Source organism: Salvelinus alpinus, chromosome 5 (assembly GCF_045679555.1).
Source record: "Salvelinus alpinus chromosome 5, SLU_Salpinus.1, whole genome shotgun sequence".
NCBI classification, from domain to species: Eukaryota; Metazoa; Chordata; class Actinopteri; order Salmoniformes; family Salmonidae; genus Salvelinus; species Salvelinus alpinus.
The window spans coordinates 5,823,509-5,846,397 of NC_092090.1; the positions used below are offsets into that span (position 1 = coordinate 5,823,509).

Here is a 22,889-nt window from a genome sequence, read left to right on the forward strand (position 1 = left end):
TTATAGGGCTGGAGCAGGGATTCAAGGAGGTGAGAAGGGCTGGGGTATAGGGCTGGAGCAGGGATTCAAGGAGGTGAGAAGGGCTGGGGTATAGGGCTGGAGCAGGGATTCAAGGAGGTGAGAAGGGCTGGGGTATAGGGCAGGAGCAGGGATTCAAGGAGGTGAGAGGGACTGGGGTATAGGGCTGGGGTATAGGGCTGGAGCAGGGATTCAAGGAGGTGAGAAGGGCTGGGGTATAGGGCTGGAGCAGGGATTCAAGGAGGTGAGAGGGGCTGGGGTATAGGACTGGGATTCAAGGAGGTGAGGGGGGCTGGGGTATAGGGCTGGAGCAGGGATTCAAGGAGGTGAGAAGGACTGGGGTATAGGGCTGGAGCAGGGATTCAAGGAGGTGAGAAGGGCTGGGGTATAGGGCTGGAGCAGGGATTCAAGGAGGTGAGAAGGGCTGGGGTATAGGGCTGGGACTGGGATTCAAGGAGGTGAGAAGGGCTGGGGTATAGGGCTGGGGCTGGGATTCAAGGAGGTGAGAAGGGCTGGGGTATAGGGCTGGGGCTGGGATTCAAGGAGGTGAGAAGGGCTGGGGTATAGGGCTGGAGCAGGGATTCAAGGAGGTGAGAAGGGTTGGGGTATAGGGCTGGAGCTGGGATTCAAGGAGGTGAGAGGGGCTGGGGTAAAGGGCTGGGGTATAGGGCTGGGATTCAATGAGGTGAGAGGGGCTGGGGTATAGGGCAGGGATTCAAGGAGGTGACAGGGGCTGGGGTATAGGACTGGAGCAGGGATTCAAGGAGGTGAGAAGGGCTGGGGTATAGGGCTGGAGCAGGGATTCAAGGAGGTGACAGGGGCTGGGTGTTAGGACTGGGGCAGGGACTCAAGGAGGTGAGAAGGGGCTGGAGCAGGGATTCAAGGAGGTGAGGGGGGCTGGGGTATAGGGCTGGGGAAGGGATTCAAGGAGGTGAGAAGGGGCTGGGGTATAGGGCTGGAGCAGGGATTCAAGGAGGTGAGGGGGGCTGGGGTATAGGGCTGGAGCAGCGATTCAAGGAGGTGACAGGGGCTGGGGTATAGGGCTGGAGCAGGGATTCAAGGAGGTGACAGGGGCTGGGGTATAGGGCTGGGATTCAAGGAGGTGAGAAGGGGCTGGGGTATAGGGCTGGAGCAGGGATTCAATGAGGTGAGAAGGGCTGGGGTATAGGGCTGGAGCAGGGATTCAAGGAGGTGAGAAGGGCTGGGGTATAGGGCTGGGGCTGGGATTCAAGGAGGTGAGAAGGGCTGGGGTATAGGGCTGGGGCAGGGATTCAAGGAGGTGAGAGGGGCTGGGGTATAGGGCTGGGATTCAAGGAGGTGAGAGGGGCTGGGATATAGGGCTGGGGCAGGGATTCAAGGAGGTGAGAGGGGCTGGGGTATAGGACTGGAGCAGGGATTCAAGGAGGTGAGAAGGGCTGGGGTATAGGACTGGAGCAGGGATTCAAGGAGGTGAGAAGGGCTGGGGTATAGGGCTGGAGCAGCGATTCAAGGAGGTGAGAAGGGCTGGGGTATAGGGCTGGGGCAGGGATTCAAGGAGGTGAGAAGGGCTGGGGTATAGGGCTGGAGCAGGGACTCAAGGAGGTGAGAAGGGCTGGGGTATAGGGCTGGGGCAGGGATTCAAGAAGGTGAGAAGGGCTGGGGTATAGGGCTGGAGCAGGGACTCAAGGAGGTGAGAATGGCTGGGGTATAGGGCTGGGGCAGGGACTCAAGGAGGTGAGAAGGGCTGGGGTATAGGGCTGGAGTAGGGATTCAAGGAGGTGAGAAGGGCTGGGGTATAGGGCTGGAGCAGGGATTCAAGGAGGTGAGAGGGACTGGGGTATAGGGCTGGGGCAGGGATTCAAGGAGGTGAGAAGGGCTGGGGTATAGGGCTGGGGAAGGGATTCAAGGAGGTGAGAGGGGCTGGGGTATAGGGCTGGAGCAGGGATTCAAGGAGGTGAGAGGGACTGGGGTATAGGGCTGGGGCAGGGATTCAAGGAGGTGAGAAGGGCTGGGGTATAGGGCTGGAGCAGGGATTCAAGGAGGTGAGAAGGGCTGGGGTATAGGGCTGGAGCAGGGATTCAAGGAGGTGAGGTTAGGGCTAGGGGCTGGTTATAGGGATAGGGGCTGGTTATAGGGTTAAGGGTTGGTTATAGGGATAAGGGTTGGTTATAGGCGCTGGTTATAGGGACTAGGGGCTGGTTATAGGGGATAGGGGCTGGTTATAGGGATAGGGGCTGGTTATAGGGTTAAGGGTTGGTTATAGGGATAAGGGTTGGTTATAGGGATATGGGCTGGTTATAGGGATAGGGGCTGGTTATAGGGACTAGGGGCTGGTTATAGGGATAGGGGCTGGTTATAGGGACTAGGGGCTGGTTATAGGGGATAGGGGCTGGTTATAGGGACTAGGGGCTGGTTATAGGGACTAGGGGCTGGTTATAGGGATAGGGGCTGGTTATAGGGATAGGGGAATATGGGCTGGTTATAGGGACCAGGTGCTGGTTATAGGGGATAGGGGCTGGTTATAGGGATAGGGGAATAGGGGCTGGTTATAGGGACTAGGGGCTGGTTATAGGGATAGGGGCTGGTTATAGGGACTAGGGGCTGGTTATATGGATAGGGGCTGGTTATAGGGGTAGGGGAATAGGGGCTGGTTATAGGGACTAGGGGCTGGTTATAGGGATAGGGGCTGGTTATAGGGACTAGGGGCTGGTTATAGGGACTATGGGCTGGTTATAGGGGATAGGGGTTGGTTATAGGGATAGGGGCTGGTTATAGGGATAGGGGCTGGTTATAGGGACTAGGGGCTGGTTATAGGGATACGGGATAGTGGCTGGTTATAGGGATAGGGGAATAGGGGCTGGTTATAGGGACCAGGTGCTGGTTATAGGGATACGGGATAGTGGCTGGTTATAGGGACCAGGTGCTGGTTATAGGGGATAGGGGCTGGTTATAGGGATAGGGGAATAGGGGCTGGTTATAGGGACTAGGGGCTGGTTATAGGGATAGGGGCTGGTTATAGGGACTAGGGGCTGGTTATAGGGACTAGGGGCTGGTTATAGGGGATAGGGGCTGGTTATAGGGATAGGGGAATAGGGGCTGGTTATAGGGACCAGGTGCTGGTTATAGGGGATAGGGGCTGGTTATAGGGACTAGGGGCTGGTTATAGGGATAGGGGTGGTTATAGGGATATGAGCTGGTTATAGGGATATAGGAATAGGGGCTGGTTATAGGGACTAGGGGCTGGTTATAGGGATAGGGGCTGGTTATAGGGATAGGGGAATAGGGGCTGGTTATAGGGACTATGGGCTGGTTATAGGGACTAGGGGCTGGTTATAGGGATAGGGGCTGGTTATAGGGACTAGGGGCTGGTTATAGGGATAGGGGCTGGTTATAGGGACTAGGGGCTGGTTATAGGGACTAGGGGCTGGTTATAGGGACTAGGGGCTGGTTATAGGGATAGGGGTGGTTATAGGGATATGAGCTGGTTATAGGGATATAGGAATAGGGGCTGGTTATAGGGACTAGGGGCTGGTTATAGGGATAGGGGCTGGTTATAGGGATAGGGGAATAGGGGCTGGTTATAGGGACTATGGGCTGGTTATAGGGACTAGGGGCTGGTTATAGGGATAGGGGCTGGTTATAGGGACTAGGGGCTGTTTATAGGGGATAGGGGCTGGTTATAGGGATAGGGGAATAGGGGCTGGTTATAGGGACCAGGTGCTGGTTATAGGGGATAGGGGCTGGTTATAGGGGAATAGGGGCTGGTTATAGGGACTAGGGGCTGGTTATAGGGATAGGGGCTGGTTATAGGGATACGGGATAGTGGCTGGTTATAGGGATAGGGGCTGGTTATAGGGATAGAGGCTGGTTATAGGGATAGGGGCTGGTTATAGGGATAGGGGCTGGTTATAGGGATAGGGGCTGGTTATAGGGATAGGGGCTGGTTATAGGGACTAGGGGCTGGTTATAGAGATAGGGGCTGGTTATAGGGACTAGGGGCTGGTTATAGGGATAGGGGCTGGTTATAGGGACTAGGGGCTGGTTATAGGGATAGGGGCTGGTTATAGGGATAGGGGCTGGTTATAGGGACTAGGGGCTGGTTATAGGGATAGGGGATGGTTATAGGGACTAGGGGCTGGTTATAGGGATAGGGGCTGGTTATAGGGACTAGGGGCTGGTTATAGGGACTAGGGGCTGGTTATAGGGACTAGGGGCTGGTTATAGGGGATAGGGGCTGGTTATAGGGATAGGGGATAGGGACTGGTTATAGGGATAGGGGATGGTTATAGGGACTAGGGGCTGGTTATAGGGATAGGGGATAGGGGCTGGTTATAGGGACTAGGGGCTGGTTATAGGGACTAGGGGCTGGTTATAGGGACTAGGGACTGGTTATAGGGATACGGGATATTGGCTGGTTATAGGGATAGGGGCTGGTTATAGGGGATAGGGGCTGGTTATAGGGGATAGGGGCTGGTTATAGGGATAGGGGCTGGTTATAGGGATAGGGGCTGGTTATAGGGATAGGGGCTGGTAATAGGGACTAGGGGCTGGTTATAGGGCCTAGGGACTGGTTATAGGCATAGGGGCTGGTTATAGGGACTAGGGGCTGGTTATAGGGATAGGGGCTGGTTATAGGGATATGGACTACGGTCTCGGACTCTGTATCAGGCAGGACCTGGAGTTTATCATGGTTCAGGAGCCTGGAGAGGGATTCAAGGAGGTACATAACAGCTTATAACTCAGCTATGATGCATTATAGCAGAGTTATCCAACCTCCAGTAATATCTAACAAGTAATATCTAACAGTTTCACAACATATACCCCAAAATACACGTAAATCTAAGTAGGAATGAATTAAGACTTGATATATGTGGACAAGCGATGTCAGAGCGGAATGGACTTAGATACAGTAGAATAGTACAGAAAAACAGTATATACAGTGGGGAGAACAAGTATTTGATACACTGCCGATTTTGCAAATGAATTACTTAAAAATAATACAATGTGATTTTCTGGATTTTTGTTTTAGATTCCGTCTCTCACAGTTGAAGTGTACCTATGATAAAAATTACAGACCTCTACATGCTTTGTAGGTAGGAAAACCTGCAAAATCGTCAGTGTATCAAATACTTGTTCTCCCCACTGTACATATGACTTAAAGGTGCAATGTGCAGAAATCGCTCCGTCATTTCCTGGTTGATGAAAATTAGAATAGTTCACCTAATTTCAGTTTATGTGACAAAACAAACAAGTCGAGTGTAGAGAATCATTGTACCATCTAAACCGCTGTGAAATATATTTTCCATAACCATAAACATGGCCGTTGATTACAGAACTTTTTTTTACATGGTGGGGGTCTCACATTTCTTTATATATCAAAATGGAGTCACGGCCCAAAAAGGTTCGGGAACCTCTGATTACAAGAAGGTACCAACTGTACATTAAGGGGGCTGTCATAGATTTATAGTTATTGTCATTCTGTGTGTGTGTGTGTGTGTGTGTGTGTGTGTGTGTGTGTGTGTGTGTGTGTGTGTGTGTGTGTGTGTGTGTGTGTGTGTGTGTGTAGGTGAGTGACTGGATTGAGGAGGTAGGAGAGAGTCGTCTGAGAACGCTCGGAGAGCTGGAGGATTCTCTGGAGGAGCTGCACAGGAAGCAGACCCTCTTCAGAGACTTCTACACTGCTGCCTACGTAGGTACCTCTGACTGGCTGGCTGACTGTCTGGCTGGCTGTCTCTCTCCTTCTACACTGCTGCCTACGTAGGTACCTCTGGCTGACTGGCTGACTGACTGGCTGACTGGCTGGCTAGCTGGCTGACTGGCTGGCTGACTGACTGGCTGTCTGGCTGACTGACTGACTGGCTGGCTGGCTGGCTGGCTGGCTGGCTGGCTGGCTGGCTGGCTGGCTGTCTGACTGACTGGCTGACTGACTGACTGGCTGTCTATCTCTCCCTCTACACTGCTGCTTACGTAGATACCACTGACTGACTGGCTGGCTGACTGGCTGTCTGACTGACTGACTGACTGTCTGACTGACTGGCTGGCTGGCTGTCTGTCTGGCTGTCTGTCTGACTGGCTGTCTCTCTCTCCCTCTACACTGCTGCTTACGTATGTACCTCTGACTGACTGTCTGTCTGACTGTCTGTCTGACTGACTGGCTGGCTGGCTGGCTGGCTGACTGGCTGGCTGGCTGACTGGCTGACTGACTGACTGACTGACTGTCTGGCTGACTGACATCCACGGTTACATGTCATGAGACAGTATCCCTTCATAATGTAGGCTATGGGATCGTGCACAGACACAATGCACACAACACTAAATACTTCCTCCCTTCTAGCTAACAACCACATTATAATGTCAATGCTAGCTAACAACCACATTATAATGGCAATACTAGCTAACAACCACATTATAATGTCAATGCTAGCTAACAACCACATTATAATGTCAATGCTAGCTAACAACCACATTATAATGTCAATGCTAGCTAACAACCACATTATAATGGCAATACTAGCTAACAACCACATTATAATGTCAATGCTAGCTAACAACCACATTATAATGTCAATGCTAGCTAACAACCACATTATAATGTCAATGCTAGCTAACAACCACATTATAATGTCAATGCTAGCTAACAACCACATTATAATGTCAATGCTAGCTAACAACCACATTATAATGTCAATGCTAGCTAACAACCACATTATAATGTCAATGCTAGCTAACAACCACATTATAATGTCAATGCTAGCTAACTACCACATTATAATGTCAATGCTAGCTAACAACCACATTATAATGTCAATGCTAGCTAACAACCACATTATAATGTCAATGCTAGCTAACAACCACATTATAATGTCAATGCTAGCTAACAACCACATTATAATGTCAATGCTAGCTAACAACCACATTATAATGTCAATGCTAGCTAACAACCACATTATAATGTCAATGCTAGCTAACAACCACATTATAATGTCAATGCTAGCTAACAACCACATTATAATGTCAATGCTAGCTAACAACCACATTATAATGTCAATGCTAGCTAACTACCACATTATAATGTCAATGCTAGCTAACAACCACATTATAATGTCAATGCTAGCTAATATTGAAATTATAATTCAATCACAATGGATTAGTTTCCATGAAACAGCTGCCTGTCAGTTAGCTGCCGAGTTAGTGCAGTGTCCTTAGCTAGCTAGCTATGTTGTGCTAGCTAGCGAAGATGCTAATGTTAGTTACTGTCTGTTCTGTCCTATAGGAACACTGTAAGGGTTAGAGTTGACTGTCTGTTCTGTCCAATAGGAACACTGTAAGGGTTAGAGTTGACTGTTCTGTCCAATAGGAACACTGTAAGGGTTAGAGTTGACTGTTCTGTCCAATAGGAACACTGTAAGGGTAGAGTTGTCTGTTCTGTCCAATAGGAACACTGTAAGGGTTAGAGTTGACTGTCTGTTCTGTCCAATAGGAACACTGTAAGGGTTAGAGTTGACTGTTCTGTCCAATAGGAACACTGTAAGGGTTAGAGTTGACTGTCCTGTCCAATAGGAACACTGTAAGGGTTAGAGTTGACTGTTCTGTCCAATAGGAACACTGTAAGGGTTAGAGTTGACTGTTCTGTCCAATAGGAACACTGTAAGGGTTAGAGTTGACTGTCCTGTCCAATAGGAACACTGTAAGGGTTAGAGTTGACTGTTCTGTCCAATAGGAACACTGTAAGGGTTAGAGTTGACTGTCTGTTCTGTCCAATAGGAACACTGTAAGGGTTAGAGTTGACTGTTCTGTCCAATAGGAACACTGTAAGGGTTAGAGTTGACTGTCTGTCCTGTCCAATAGGAACACTGTAAGGGTTAGAGTTGACTGTTCTGTCCAATAGGAACACTGTAAGGGTTAGAGTTGACTGTTCTGTCCAATAGGAACACTGTAAGGGTTAGAGTTGTCTGTTCTGTCCAATAGGAACACTGTAAGGGTTAGAGTTGACTGTCTGTTCTGTCCAATAGGAACACTGTAAGGGTAGAGTTGTCTGTTCTGTCCAATAGGAACACTGTAAGGGTTAGAGTTGACTGTCCTGTCCAATAGGAACACTGTAAGGGTTAGAGTTGACTGTTCTGTCCAATAGGAACACTGTAAGGGTTAGAGTTGACTGTTCTGTCCAATAGGAACACTGTAAGGGTTAGAGTTGTCTGTCCTGTCCAATAGGAACACTGTAAGGGTTAGAGTTGTCTGTTCTGTCCAATAGGAACACTGTAAGGGTTAGAGTTGACTGTTCTGTCCAATAGGAACACTGTAAGGGTTAGAGTTGACTGTCTGTTCTGTCCAATAGGAACACTGTAAGGGTTAGAGTTGACTGTCCTGTCCAATAGGAACACTGTAAGGGTTAGAGTTGTCTGTTCTGTCCAATAGGAACACTGTAAGGGTTAGAGTTGACTGTCCTGTCCAATAGGAACACTGTAAGGGTTAGAGTTGACTGTTCTGTCCAATAGGAACACTGTAAGGGTTAGAGTTGACTGTTCTGTCCAATAGGAACACTGTAAGGGTTAGAGTTGACTGTCTGTTCTGTCCAATAGGAACACTGTAAGGGTTAGAGTTGACTGTCTGTCCTGTCCAATAGGAACACTGTAAGGGTTAGAGTTGACTGTTCTGTCCAATAGGAACACTGTAAGGGTAGAGTTGTCTGTTCTGTCCAATAGGAACACTGTAAGGGTTAGAGTTGACTGTCCTGTCCAATAGGAACACTGTAAGGGTTAGAGTTGACTGTTCTGTCCAATAGGAACACTGTAAGGGTTAGAGTTGACTGTTCTGTCCAATAGGAACACTGTAAGGGTTAGAGTTGACTGTTCTGTCCAATAGGAACACTGTAAGGGTTAGAGTTGACTGTCTGTTCTGTCCAATAGGAACACTGTAAGGGTTAGAGTTGACTGTCTGTCCTGTCCAATAGGAACACTGTAAGGGTTAGAGTTGACTGTTCTGTCCAATAGGAACACTGTAAGGGTTAGAGTTGACTGTCTGTCCTGTCCAATAGGAACACTGTAAGGGTTAGAGTTGACTGTTCTGTCCAATAGGAACACTGTAAGGGTTAGAGTTGTCTGTTCTGTCCAATAGGAACACTGTAAGGGTTAGAGTTGACTGTTCTGTCCAATAGGAACACTGTAAGGGTTAGAGTTGTCTGTTCTGTCCAATAGGAACACTGTAAGGGTTAGAGTTGACTGTCTGTCCTGTCCAATAGGAACACTGTAAGGGTTAGAGTTGACTGTTCTGTCCAATAGGAACACTGTAAGGGTTAGAGTTGACTGTCTGTTCTGTCCAATAGGAACACTGTAAGGGTTAGAGTTGACTGTCCTGTCCAATAGGAACACTGTAAGGGTTAGAGTTGACTGTCTGTTCTGTCCAATAGGAACACTGTAAGGGTTAGAGTTGACTGTTCTGTCCAATAGGAACACTGTAAGGGTAGAGTTGACTGTTCTGTCCAATAGGAACACTGTAAGGGTTAGAGTTGACTGTTCTGTCCAATAGGAACACTGTAAGGGTTAGAGTTGTCTGTTCTGTCCAATAGGAACACTGTAAGGGTTAGAGTTGACTGTCCTGTCCAATAGGAACACTGTAAGGGTTAGAGTTGACTGTCCTGTCCAATAGGAACACTGTAAGGGTTAGCGTTGTCTGTTCTGTCCAATAGGAACACTGTAAGGGTAGAGTTGTCTGTTCTGTCCAATAGGAACACTGTAAGGGTTAGAGTTGACTGTTCTGTCCAATAGGAACACTGTAAGGGTTAGAGTTGACTGTCCTGTCCAATAGGAACACTGTAAGGGTTAGAGTTGACTGTCCTGTCCAATAGGAACACTGTAAGGGTTAGCGTTGTCTGTTCTGTCCAATAGGAACACTGTAAGGGTAGAGTTGTCTGTTCTGTCCAATAGGAACACTGTAAGGGTTAGAGTTGACTGTTCTGTCCAATAGGAACACTGTAAGGGTAGAGTTGTCTGTTCTGTCCAATAGGAACACTGTAAGGGTTAGAGTTGTCTGTTCTGTCCAATAGGAACACTGTAAGGGTTAGAGTTGACTGTCTGTTCTGTCCAATAGGAACACTGTAAGGGTTAGAGTTGACTGTTCTGTCCAATAGGAACACTGTAAGGGTTAGAGTTGACTGTCCTGTCCAATAGGAACACTGTAAGGGTTAGAGTTGACTGTTCTGTCCAATAGGAACACTGTAAGGGTTAGAGTTGACTGTCCTGTCCAATAGGAACACTGTAAGGGTTATAGTTGACTGTCCTGTCCAATAGGAACACTGTAATGGTTAGAGTTGACTGTTCTGTCCAATAGGAACACTGTAAGGGTTAGAGTTGACTGTCCTGTCCAATAGGAACACTGTAAGGGTTAGAGTTGACTGTCCTGTCCAATAGGAACACTGTAAGGGTTAGAGTTGACTGTTCTGTCCAATAGGAACACTGTAAGGGTTAGAGTTGACTGTCCTGTCCAATAGGAACACTGTAAGGGTTAGAGTTGACTGTTCTGTCCAATAGGAACACTGTAAGGGTTAGAGTTGACTGTCCTGTCCAATAGGAACACTGTAAGGGTTAGAGTTGACTGTTCTGTCCAATAGGAACACTGTAAGGGTTAGAGTTGACTGTTCTGTCCAATAGGAACACTGTAAGGGTTAGAGTTGACTGTTCTGTCCAATAGGAACACTGTAAGGGTTAGAGTTGACTGTTCTGTCCAATAGGAACACTGTAAGGGTTAGAGTTGACTGTTCTGTCCAATAGGAACACTGTAAGGGTTAGAGTTGACTGTCTGTTCTGTCCAATAGGAACACTGTAAGGGTTAGAGTTGACTGTTCTGTCCAATAGGAACACTGTAAGGGTTAGAGTTGACTGTTCTGTCCAATAGGAACACTGTAAGGGTTAGAGTTGACTGTCCTGTCCAATAGGAACACTGTAAGGGTTAGAGTTGACTGTCCTGTCCAATAGGAACACTGTAAGGGTTAGCGTTGTCTGTTCTGTCCAATAGGAACACTGTAAGGGTTAGCGTTGACTGTTCTGTCCAATAGGAACACTGTAAGGGTTAGAGTTGACTGTCCTGTCCAATAGGAACACTGTAAGGGTTAAAGTTGACTGTTCTGTCCAATAGGAACACTGTAAGGGTTAAAGTTGACTGGTCTGTCCAATAGGAACACTGTAAGGGTTAGAGTTGTCTGTTCTGTCCAATAGGAACACTGTAAGGGTTAGAGTTGTCTCTTCTGTCCAATAGGAACACTGTAAGGGTTAGAGTTGACTGTTCTGTCCAATAGGAACACTGTAAGGGTTAGCGTTGTCTGTTCTGTCCAATAGGAACACTGTAAGGGTTAGAGTTGTCTGTTCTGTCCAATAGGAACACTGTAAGGGTTAGAGTTGACTGTTCTGTCCAATAGGAACACTGTAAGGGTTAGAGTTGACTGTCCTGTCCAATAGGAACACTGTAAGGGTTAGAGTTGACTGTTCTGTCCAATAGGAACACTGTAAGGGTTAGAGTTGTCTGTTCTGTCCAATAGGAACACTGTAAGGGTTAGAGTTGACTGTTCTGTCCAATAGGAACACTGTAAGGGTTAGAGTTGTCTGTTCTGTCCAATAGGAACACTGTAAGGGTTAGAGTTGTCTGTTCTGTCCAATAGGAACACTGTAAGGGTTAGAGTTGTCTGTTCTGTCCAATAGGAACACTGTAAGGGTTAGCGTTGTCTGTTCTGTCCAATAGGAACACTGTAAGGGTTAGAGTTGTCTGTTCTGTCCAATAGGAACACTGTAAGGGTTAGAGTTGTCTGTTCTGTCCAATAGGAACACTGTAAGGGTTAGAGTTGACTGTCCTGTCCAATAGGAACACTGTAAGGGTTAGAGTTGACTGTCTGTTCTGTCCAATAGGAACACTGTAAGGGTTAGAGTTGACTGTCCTGTCCAATAGGAACACTGTAAGGGTTAGAGTTGACTGTCCTGTCCAATAGGAACACTGTAAGGGTTAGCGTTGTCTGTTCTGTCCAATAGGAACACTGTAAGGGTTAGCGTTGACTGTTCTGTCCAATAGGAACACTGTAAGGGTTAGAGTTGACTGTCCTGTCCAATAGGAACACTGTAAGGGTTAAAGTTGACTGTTCTGTCCAATAGGAACACTGTAAGGGTTAAAGTTGACTGGTCTGTCCAATAGGAACACTGTAAGGGTTAGAGTTGTCTGTTCTGTCCAATAGGAACACTGTAAGGGTTAGAGTTGACTGTCTGTTCTGTCCAATAGGAACACTGTAAGGGTTAAAGTTGACTGTCTGTTCTGTCCAATAGGAACACTGTAAGGGTTAGAGTTGACTGTTCTGTTCTGTCCAATAGGAACACTGTAAGGGTTAGAGTTGACTGTCTGTTCTGTCCAATAGGAACACTGTAAGGGTTAGAGTTGACTGTTCTGTCCAATAGGAACACTGTAAGGGTTAGAGTTGACTGTCCTGTCCAATAGGAACACTGTAAGGGTTAGAGTTGACTGTTCTGTCCAATAGGAACACTGTAAGGGTTAGAGTTGACTGTCCTGTCCAATAGGAACACTGTAAGGGTTAGAGTTGACTGTTCTGCCCAATAGGAACACTGTAAGGGTTAGAGTTGACTGTCCTGTCCAATAGGAACACTGTAAGGGTTAGAGTTGACTGTCCTGTCCAATAGGAACACTGTAAGGGTTAGAGTTGACTGTTCTGTCCAATAGGAACACTGTAAGGGTTAGAGTTGACTGTTCTGTCCAATAGGAACACTGTAAGGGTTAGAGTTGACTGTCTGTCCTGTCCAATAGGAACACTGTAAGGGTTAGAGTTGTCTGTTCTGTCCAATAGGAACACTGTAAGGGTTAGAGTTGTCTGTTCTGTCCAATAGGAACACTGTAAGGGTTAGAGTTGACTGTTCTGTCCAATAGGAACACTGTAAGGGTTAGAGTTGACTGTTCTGTCCAATAGGAACACTGTAAGGGTTAGAGTTGACTGTCTGTCCTGTCCAATAGGAACACTGTAAGGGTTAGAGTTGACTGTTCTGTCCAATAGGAACACTGTAAGGGTTAGAGTTGACTGTTCTGTCCAATAGGAACACTGTAAGGGTTAGAGTTGACTGTTCTGTCCAATAGGAACACTGTAAGGGTTAGAGTTGACTGTCTGTCCTGTCCAATAGGAACACTGTAAGGGTTAGAGTTGTCTGTTCTGTCCGATAGGAACACTGTAAGGGTTAGAGTTGTCTGTCTGTTCTGTCCAATAGGAACACTGTAAGGGTTAGAGTTGTCTGTTCTGTCCAATAGGAACACTGTAAGGGTTAGAGTTGACTGTCTGTCCTGTCCAATAGGAACACTGTAAGGGTTAGAGTTGACTGTCTGTCCTGTCCAATAGGAACACTGTAAGGGTTAGAGTTGACTGTTCTGTCCAATAGGAACACTGTAAGGGTTAGAGTTGTCTGTTCTGTCCAATAGGAACACTGTAAGGGTTAGAGTTGACTGTCTGTTCTGTCCAATAGGAACACTGTAAGGGTTAGAGTTGACTGTCTGTTCTGTCCAATAGGAACACTGTAAGGGTTAGAGTTGACTGTTCTGTCCAATAGGAACACTGTAAGGGTTAGAGTTGACTGTCCTGTCCAATAGGAACACTGTAAGGGTTAGAGTTGTCTGTTCTGTCCAATAGGAACACTGTAAGGGTTAGAGTTGACTGTTCTGTCCAATAGGAACACTGTAAGGGTTAGAGTTGACTGTCTGTCCAATAGGAACACTGTAAGGGTTAGAGTTGACTGTTCTGTCCAATAGGAACACTGTAAGGGTTAGAGTTGACTGTCCTGTCCAATAGGAACACTGTAAGGGTTAGAGTTGACTGTTCTGTCCAATAGGAACACTGTAAGGGTTAGAGTTGACTGTTCTGTCCAATAGGAACACTGTAAGGGTTAGAGTTGACTGTCTGTTCTGTCCAATAGGAACACTGTAAGGGTTAGAGTTGACTGTTCTGTCCAATAGGAACACTGTAAGGGTTAGAGTTGACTGTTCTGTCCAATAGGAACACTGTAAGGGTTAGAGTTGACTGTCTGTTCTGTCCAATAGGAACACTGTAAGGGTTAGAGTTGACTGTCCTGTCCAATAGGAACACTGTAAGGGTTAGAGTTGACTGTTCTGTCCAATAGGAACACTGTAAGGGTTAGAGTTGTCTGTTCTGTCCAATAGGAACACTGTAAGGGTTAGAGTTGACTGTTCTGTCCAATAGGAACACTGTAAGGGTTAGAGTTGACTGTTCTGTCCAATAGGAACACTGTAAGGGTTAGAGTTGACTGTTCTGTCCAATAGGAACACTGTAAGGGTTAGAGTTGACTGTTCTGTCCAATAGGAACACTGTAAGGGTTAGAGTTGACTGTCCTGTCCAATAGGAACACTGTAAGGGTTAGAGTTGACTGTTCTGTCCAATAGGAACACTGTAAGGGTTAGAGTTGACTGTTCTATCCAATAGGAACACTGTAAGGGTTAGAGTTGACTGTTCTGTCCAATAGGAACACTGTAAGGGTTAGAGTTGACTGTCTGTCCTGTCCAATAGGAACACTGTAAGGGTTAAAGTTGTCTGTTCTGTCCAATAGGAACACTGTAAGGGTTAGAGTTGACTGTTCTGTCCAATAGGAACACTGTAAGGGTTAGAGTTGTCTGTTCTGTCCAATAGGAACACTGTAAGGGTTAGAGTTGACTGTCTGTTCTGTCCAATAGGAACACTGTAAGGGTTAGAGTTGACTGTCCTGTCCAATAGGAACACTGTAAGGGTTAGAGTTGTCTGTTCTGTCCAATAGGAACACTGTAAGGGTTAGAGTTGTCTGTTCTGTCCAATAGGAACACTGTAAGGGTTAGAGTTGACTGTTCTGTCCAATAGGAACACTGTAAGGGTTAGAGTTGACTGTCTGTTCTGTCCAATAGGAACACTGTAAGGGTTAGAGTTGAGTGTTCTGTCCAATAGGAACACTGTAAGGGTTAGAGTTGACTGTCTGTTCTGTCCAATAGGAACACTGTAAGGGTTAGAGTTGACTGTTCTGTCCAATAGGAACACTGTAAGGGTTAGAGTTGACTGTTCTGTCCAATAGGAACACTGTAAGGGTTAGAGTTGACTGTCTGTTCTGTCCAATAGGAACACTGTAAGGGTTAGAGTTGAGTGTTCTGTCCAATAGGAACACTGTAAGGGTTAGAGTTGACTGTCTGTTCTGTCCAATAGGAACACTGTAAGGGTTAGAGTTGACTGTTCTGTCCAATAGGAACACTGTAAGGGTTAGAGTTGACTGTCCTGTCCAATAGGAACACTGTAAGGGTTAGAGTTGACTGTCTGTTCTGTCCAATAGGAACACTGTAAGGGTTAGAGTTGACTGTCTGTTCTGTCCAATAGGAACACTGTAAGGGTTAGAGTTGACTGTCCTGTCCAATAGGATCACTGTAAGGGTTAAAGTTGTCTGTTCTGTCCAATAGGAACACTGTAAGGGTTAGAGTTGACTGTCTGTTCTGTCCAATAGGAACACTGTAAGGGTTAGAGTTGACTGTCCTGTCCAATAGGATCACTGTAAGGGTTAGAGTTGACTGTTCTGTCCAATAGGAACACTGTAAGGGTTAGAGTTGACTGTCCTGTCCAATAGGAACACTGTAAGGGTTAGAGTTGACTGTTCTGTCCAATAGGAACACTGTAAGGGTTAGAGTTGTCTGTTCTGTCCAATAGGAACACTGTAAGGGTTAGAGTTGACTGTCCTGTCCAATAGGAACACTGTAAGGGTTAGAGTTGTCTGTCTGTTCTGTCCAATAGGAACACTGTAAGGGTTAGAGTTGACTGTTCTGTCCAATAGGAACACTGTAAGGGTTAGAGTTGTCTGTTCTGTCCGATAGGAACACTGTAAGGGTTAGAGTTGTCTGTTCTGTCCAATAGGAACACTGTAAGGGTTAGAGTTGTCTGTTCTGTCCAATAGGAACACTGTAAGGGTTAGAGTTGACTGTTCTGTCCAATAGGAACACTGTAAGGGTTAGAGTTGACTGTTCTGTCCAATAGGAACACTGTAAGGGTTAGAGTTGACTGTCCTGTCCAATAGGAACACTGTAAGGGTTAGAGTTGACTGTTCTGTCCAATAGGAACACTGTAAGGGTTAGAGTTGTCTGTTCTGTCCAATAGGAACACTGTAAGGGTTAGAGTTGACTGTTCTGTCCAATAGGAACACTGTAAGGGTTAAAGTTGACTGTCCTGTCCAATAGGAACACTGTAAGGGTTAGAGTTGACTGTTCTGTCCAATAGGAACACTGTAAGGGAGGCGAGGCGCTGCTGAAACGTCTAGAACGCTGGGAAGACTTGTCGTCAGCCGAGCTGCAGGTGTACGAGGTCAAAGTTCGATCCTTCTGGGTCCACCTGCACGACTTCTCCCAGAGGGTAGAAGACACCAAGACCAACATCGACAAGACCGTACGTCTCTACGAGTTCTTCGACAAGGTAAGAGGAACTGCTATCTCACTTTCTCTCTCTCTCCCTCTCTCCCCTCTCTCTCTCTCACCCTCTCTCTCTCTCTCTCCCTCTCTCCTTCTCTCTCTCTCTCGCTCTGTCTCTCTCTCTCACCCTCTCGCTCTCTCTATCTCTCTCACCCTCTCTCCTCTCTCTCTCTCGCTCTCTCTCTCTCTCTCACCCTCTCGCTCTCTCTCGCTCTCTCTATCTCTCTCTCTCTCACCATCTCGCTCTCTCTCTCTCTCTCACCCTCTCGCTCTCTCTATCTCTCTCTCTCTCACCCTCTCTCTCTCTCTCCTTCTCTCTCTGTCTCAGGCTCTCTTTACTGCCTCAGCATCATTCACAAGACTCGGTGTGGCACATGCTATTTCGATAGGATTTGTTTTATCCTGGTCCTTGCCTTTCTTCTTTGTTTGAATGTGACTCCTGCAGAATGAAGCATTTCTTGCAGTAATTTGAACAGAAGTGGAGAAATATGATTTCTTTCTTTCTGTATCTTGAGAGAATGTGGATGTGTAGTTAGGGACCGTCTGTAAAGGTGCTATCTTTATCAGCATCTAGAGAGAATGTGAATGTGCAGTTAGGGACCGTCTGTAAAGGTGCTATCTTTATCAGCATCTAGAGAGAATGTGAATGTGTAGTTAGGGACCGTCTGTAAAGGTACCCTCTTTATCAGCATCTAGAGAGAATGTGAATGTGCATTTAGGGACCGTCTGTAAAGGTGCTATCTTTATCAGCATCTAGAGAGAATGTGAATTTAATGTTAGGGACCGTCTGTAAAGGTACCCTCTTTATCAGCATCTAGAGAGAATGTGAATGTGCAGTTAGGGACCGTCTGTAAAGATGCTATCTTTATCAGCATCTAGAGAGAATGTGAATTTAATGTTAGGGACCGTCTGTAAAGGTACCCTCTTTATCAGCATCTAGAGAGAATGTGAATGTGCAGTTAGGGACCGTCTGTAAAGGTACTATCTTTATCAGCATCATAAAAGCTGATAGTATTTCAACCACATAAAATATGCCTCCAAGCCGACCTGACATCTTATCAGAAACATGTTGGGTCGTTTTTCACAGCTTTCTATGTTCCTTTCAACCGGTCAAACTGATACAGAAAATAATTTCCCGTCATTTATTTTTATAGCATTTTCCCCCTGGTCCCTAAAAATATTTTTGCTCCTTAAAAGGAGTGGAGATGACAGAGAGAACTTGACTGATGTCAACTAGATTGATTCATTTTATCACTTCATAACATTATTCTGTTGAGCGATATGGTTTATTTAGTCTTCTAGGGCAACAAGTAATGACAGAAGAGAATCTGCACGTATCTAATTATAGACAAGTTGACTAACTAATAGCCTTCCACCAAAATGACGGAAATTATAAGCAGAAGCATATCTGAAGTAGGCCCCAAAAAAGCCTGCACTTTGTCCAAAAATCTTTCTGCCCTCTCTGACTGTAGCCTACAATGCATCTTCCTATATATTTCACTGTATCACATATAGTCGGGTGGTTACGGATGGGTTATTAGTAGTCGGGTGGTTACGGGTGGGTTATTAGTAGTCGGGTGGTTACGGGTGGGTTATTAGTAGTCGGGTGGGTTATTAGTAGTCGGGTGGGTTATTAGTAGTCGGGTGGTTACGGGTGGGTTATTAGTAGTCGGATGGGTTATTAGTAGTCGGGTGGGTTATTAGTAGTCGGGTGGGTTATTAGTAGTCGGGTGGTTACGGGTGGGTTATTAGTAGTCGGGTGGTTACGGGTGGGTTATTAGTAGTCGGATGGTTACAGATGGGTTATTAGTAGTCGGGTGGTTACGGATGGGTTATTAGTAGTCGGATGGTTACAGATGGGTTATTAGTAGTCGGATGGTTACGGATGGGTTATTAGTAGTCGGGTGGTTACGGATGGGTTATTAGTAGTCGGGTGGTTACGGATGGGTTATTAGTAGTCGGGTGGTTACGTATGGGTTATTAGTAGTCGGGTGGTTACGGATGGGTTATTAGTAGTCGGGTGGTTACAGATGGGTTATTAGTAGTCGGGTGGTTACGGATGGGTTATTAGTAGTCGGGTGGTTACGGGTGGGTTATTAGTAGTCGGGTGGTTACGGATGGGTTATTAGTAGTCGGGTGGTTACGGATGGGTTATTAGTAGTCGGGTGGTTACGGATGGGTTATTAGTAGTCGGGTGGTTACGGGTGGGTTATTAGTAGTCGGGTGGTTACGGGTGGGTTATTAGTAGTCGGGTGGTTACGGATGGGTTATTAGTAGTCGGGTGGTTACGGATGGGTTATTAGTAGTCGGGTGGTTACAGATGGGTTATTAGTAGTCGGGTGGGTTATTAGTAGTCGGGTGGTTACGGATGGGTTATTAGTAGTCGGGTGGTTACGGATGGGTTATTAGTAGTCGGGTGGGTTATTAGTAGTCGGGTGGTTACGGATGGGTTATTAGTAGTCGGGTGGTTACGGATGGGTTATTAGTAGTCGGGTGGGTTATTAGTAGTCGGGTGGTTACGGATGGGTTATTAGTAGTCGGGTGGGTTATTAGTAGTCGGGTGGGTTATTAGTAGTCGGGTGGTTACGGATGGGTTATTAGTAGTCGGGTGGTTACGGATGGGTTATTAGTAGTCGGGTGGTTACGGATGGGTTATTAGTAGTCGGGTGGTTACGGATGGGTTATTAGTAGTCGGGTGGTTACGGATGGGTTATTAGTAGTCGGGTGGTTACGGATGGGTTATTAGTAGTCGGGTGGTTACGGATGGGTTATTAGTAGTCGGGTGGGTTATTAGTAGTCGGGTGGTTACGGATGGGTTATTAGTAGTCGGGTGGGTTATTAGTAGTTGGGTGGTTACGGATGGGTTATTAGTAGTCGGGTGGTTACGGATGGGTTATTAGTAGTCGGGTGGGTTATTAGTAGTCGGGTGGTTACGGGTGGGTTATTAGTAGTCGGGTGGGTTATTAGTAGTCGGTGGGTTATTAGTAGTCGGGTGGTTACGGATGGGTTATTAGTAGTCGGGTGGGTTATTAGTAGTCGGGTGGTTACGGGTGGGTTATTAGTAGTCGGGTGGGTTATTAGTAGTCGTGGGTTATTAGTAGTCGGGTGGGTTATTAGTAGTCGGGTGGTTACGGATGGGTTATTAGTAGTCGGGTGGTTACGGGTGGGTTATTAGTAGTCGGGTGGTTACGGGTGGGTTATTAGTAGTCGGGTGGTTACGGATGGGTTATTAGTAGTCGGGTGGTTACGGATGGGTTATTAGTAGTCGGGTGGTTACAGATGGGTTATTAGTAGTCGGGTGGGTTATTAGTAGTCGGGTGGTTACGGATGGGTTATTAGTAGTCGGGTGGTTACGGATGGGTTATTAGTAGTCGGGTGGGTTATTAGTAGTCGGGTGGTTACGGATGGGTTATTAGTAGTCGGGTGGTTACGGATGGGTTATTAGTAGTCGGGTGGGTTATTAGTAGTCGGGTGGTTACGGATGGGTTATTAGTAGTCGGGTGGGTTATTAGTAGTCGGGTGGGTTATTAGTAGTCGGGTGGTTACGGATGGGTTATTAGTAGTCGGGTGGTTACGGATGGGTTATTAGTAGTCGGGTGGTTACGGATGGGTTATTAGTAGTCGGGTGGTTACGGATGGGTTATTAGTAGTCGGGTGGTTACGGATGGGTTATTAGTAGTCGGGTGGTTACGGATGGGTTATTAGTAGTCGGGTGGTTACGGATGGGTTATTAGTAGTCGGGTGGGTTATTAGTAGTCGGGTGGTTACGGATGGGTTATTAGTAGTCGGGTGGGTTATTAGTAGTTGGGTGGTTACGGATGGGTTATTAGTAGTCGGGTGGTTACGGATGGGTTATTAGTAGTCGGGTGGGTTATTAGTAGTCGGGTGGTTACGGGTGGGTTATTAGTAGTCGGGTGGGTTATTAGTAGTCGGTGGGTTATTAGTAGTCGGGTGGTTACGGATGGGTTATTAGTAGTCGGGTGGGTTATTAGTAGTCGGGTGGTTACGGGTGGGTTATTAGTAGTCGGGTGGGTTATTAGTAGTCGTGGGTTATTAGTAGTCGGGTGGGTTATTAGTAGTCGGGTGGTTACGGATGGGTTATTAGTAGTTGTGGGTCGGTTGCGGGTGAACAAACAGCTGACCACGCACTTCTAGTGTGTGTGTGTGTGTGTGTGTGTGTGTGTGTGTGTGTGTGTGTGTGTGTGTGTGTGTGTGTGTGTGTCTTAGAGCAGTGTTAGGAGGGACTGTAGACACACTGTGTTACAGAGAGCTCTCTGTGACCTGTGACTTCACTGCTTTGACAATCAATTGTCTCTCACCACAGCCATACACAGTGTGTGTGTGTGTGTGTGTGTGTGTGTGTGTGTGTGTGTGAGGTCACGACATTGTCAGTCACTTCCTTGTCTGTCAGATCTTAGACAAGGCATACTGTAAGCTCTGAGCTGCTGTAGAGACTTAGACAGAACAGTATCTTAGACAAGGCATACTGTAGAGACCTCCGTAAACATTAACCAACAGAGAGGTCTATCTCTCAGTCTTCAATTTAAACTCGTTAACAGTCTGCTGAAGAAAATGTCTGACTTGACAAACCCGTTCCAGGGTTTGACTTTGACCTCGGTATCCATGAAGTGATTAACCCGATTTGAACCCCTGAACTGTCAAAGCGTGTTTCACTTCACGGTAGCCTTCTCATACGGTATAATACTGAATCAGTTCAACCAAGCTTGTCGTCTGTTAAAATATCAGCAGCCCTCTATCAATGTTTATCGCTCAGTGTCCAGCCAGCCAGTCGGCCAGCCAGTCAGCCAGCCAGTCAGCCAGCTAGCCAGCCAGTCATTCAGTCAGTCGGCCAGTCACCCAGTCGGCCAGTCAGTCGGCCATTCACCCAGTCGGCCAGTCACCCAGTTGTCCAGTCAGCCGGCAAGTCAGTCGGCCAGTCAGTCGGCCAGTCAGTCAGCCAGCTAGCCAGCCAGTCACCTAGTTGGCCAGCCAGTCAGTCAGCCAGTTAGCCAGTCAGTCAGTCAGTCAGTCGGCCAGTCACCCAGTTGTCCAGTCAGCCGGCAAGTCAGTCGGCCAGTCAGTCAGCCAGCCAGCCGCCCAGCCAGTCAGTCAGTCAGTCGGCCATTCACCCAGTCGGCCAGTCAGTCGGCCAGTCAGCCAGCTAGCCAGCCAGTCACCCAGTTGGCCAGTCAGTCAGCCAGTCAGTCAGCCAGTCAGTCAGTCAGTCGGCCAGTCACCCAGTTGTCCAGTCAGCCAGCCAGCCGCCCAGCCAGTCAGTCAGCCAGCCAGTCAGCCCTCCAGTCACAGCTGCTAACTACTACTAAATTCTCCACCAGTCTCCATGGCTACAGTAGTACCACTATATAGGGAATAGGGCTCTGGTCTATAGTAGTACCACTATATAGGGAATAGGGCTCTGGTCTATAGTAGTACCACTATATAGGGAATAGGGCTCTGGTCTATAGTAGTACCACTATATAGGGAATAGGGCTCTGGTCTAAATTAGACATGTATCACTGTAGACAGTCCCAGTCTGGCCTGGTCTAAATTAGACATGTATCACTGTAGACAGTCCCAGTCTGGCCTGGTCTAAATTAGACATGTATCACTGTAGACAGTCCCAGTCTGGCCTGGTCTAAATTAGACATAACGTGCATTCGGAAAGTGTTCTGACCCCTTCCCTTTTTCCACATTTTGTTACGTTACAGCCTTTTTCTAAAATGGATTAAATTAATTTATTTCCTCATCAATCTACACACAATACCCCATTATGACATCACAATACACCCCATAATGACATCACAATACACCCCATAATGACATCACAATACACCCCATAATGACATCACAATACACCCCATAATGACATCACAATACACCATAATGACATCACAACACCCCATAATGACATCACAACACCCCATAATGACATCACAACACCCCATAATGACAAAGAGAAAACAGGTTTTTAGAAATGTCAATAAATATATTAAAACTAAAAAACATACCTTATTTACATAAGTATTTATTTTTAATACATTTGTAAAAATGTCTAAAAAAACTGTTTTCACTTTGTCATTATGTGGTATTGTGTGTAGATTGATGAGGAAATAAATGAATTTAATCCACTTTAGAATAAGGCTGTAACGTAACAAAATGTGGAATAAGTCAATACTTTCCGAATGACCCACATACGTTTACTGAATTGAAATGAGGTTAGGGATATGACAGCTTTTTGTTATCCTCAAGGACAAACAGAAAAGGTCTGTAAGTCTCTCTGAAAGCTGTAACAGGAAGATAAAGACATGTAATTGGACCAAATATAGACATTGTTTGTGTCCACCAACCCTATGTTCTTCTGTCCCACAGAGTAGGGATGCCACACAATGCCAATCCACACCCACAGCCCTGTGCTCTGACACGTACTGTAACAC

General features: G+C 46.5%; 1 protein-coding gene across 1 annotated transcript in view; it reads left to right on the top strand.

Annotated features, from left to right (window-relative positions):
* plekhg4 (pleckstrin homology domain containing, family G (with RhoGef domain) member 4) overlaps nt 1-22,889 on the top strand; it is a gene marked incomplete at its 5' end in the record, with an annotated part of 143,492 nt that overhangs the window by 50,451 nt on the left and 70,152 nt on the right. The window contains 2 exon segments of the mRNA XM_071400415.1: nt 5,564-5,686; nt 16,268-16,459. Coding sequence (XP_071256516.1) covers nt 5,564-5,686; nt 16,268-16,459 — 315 coding nt within the window.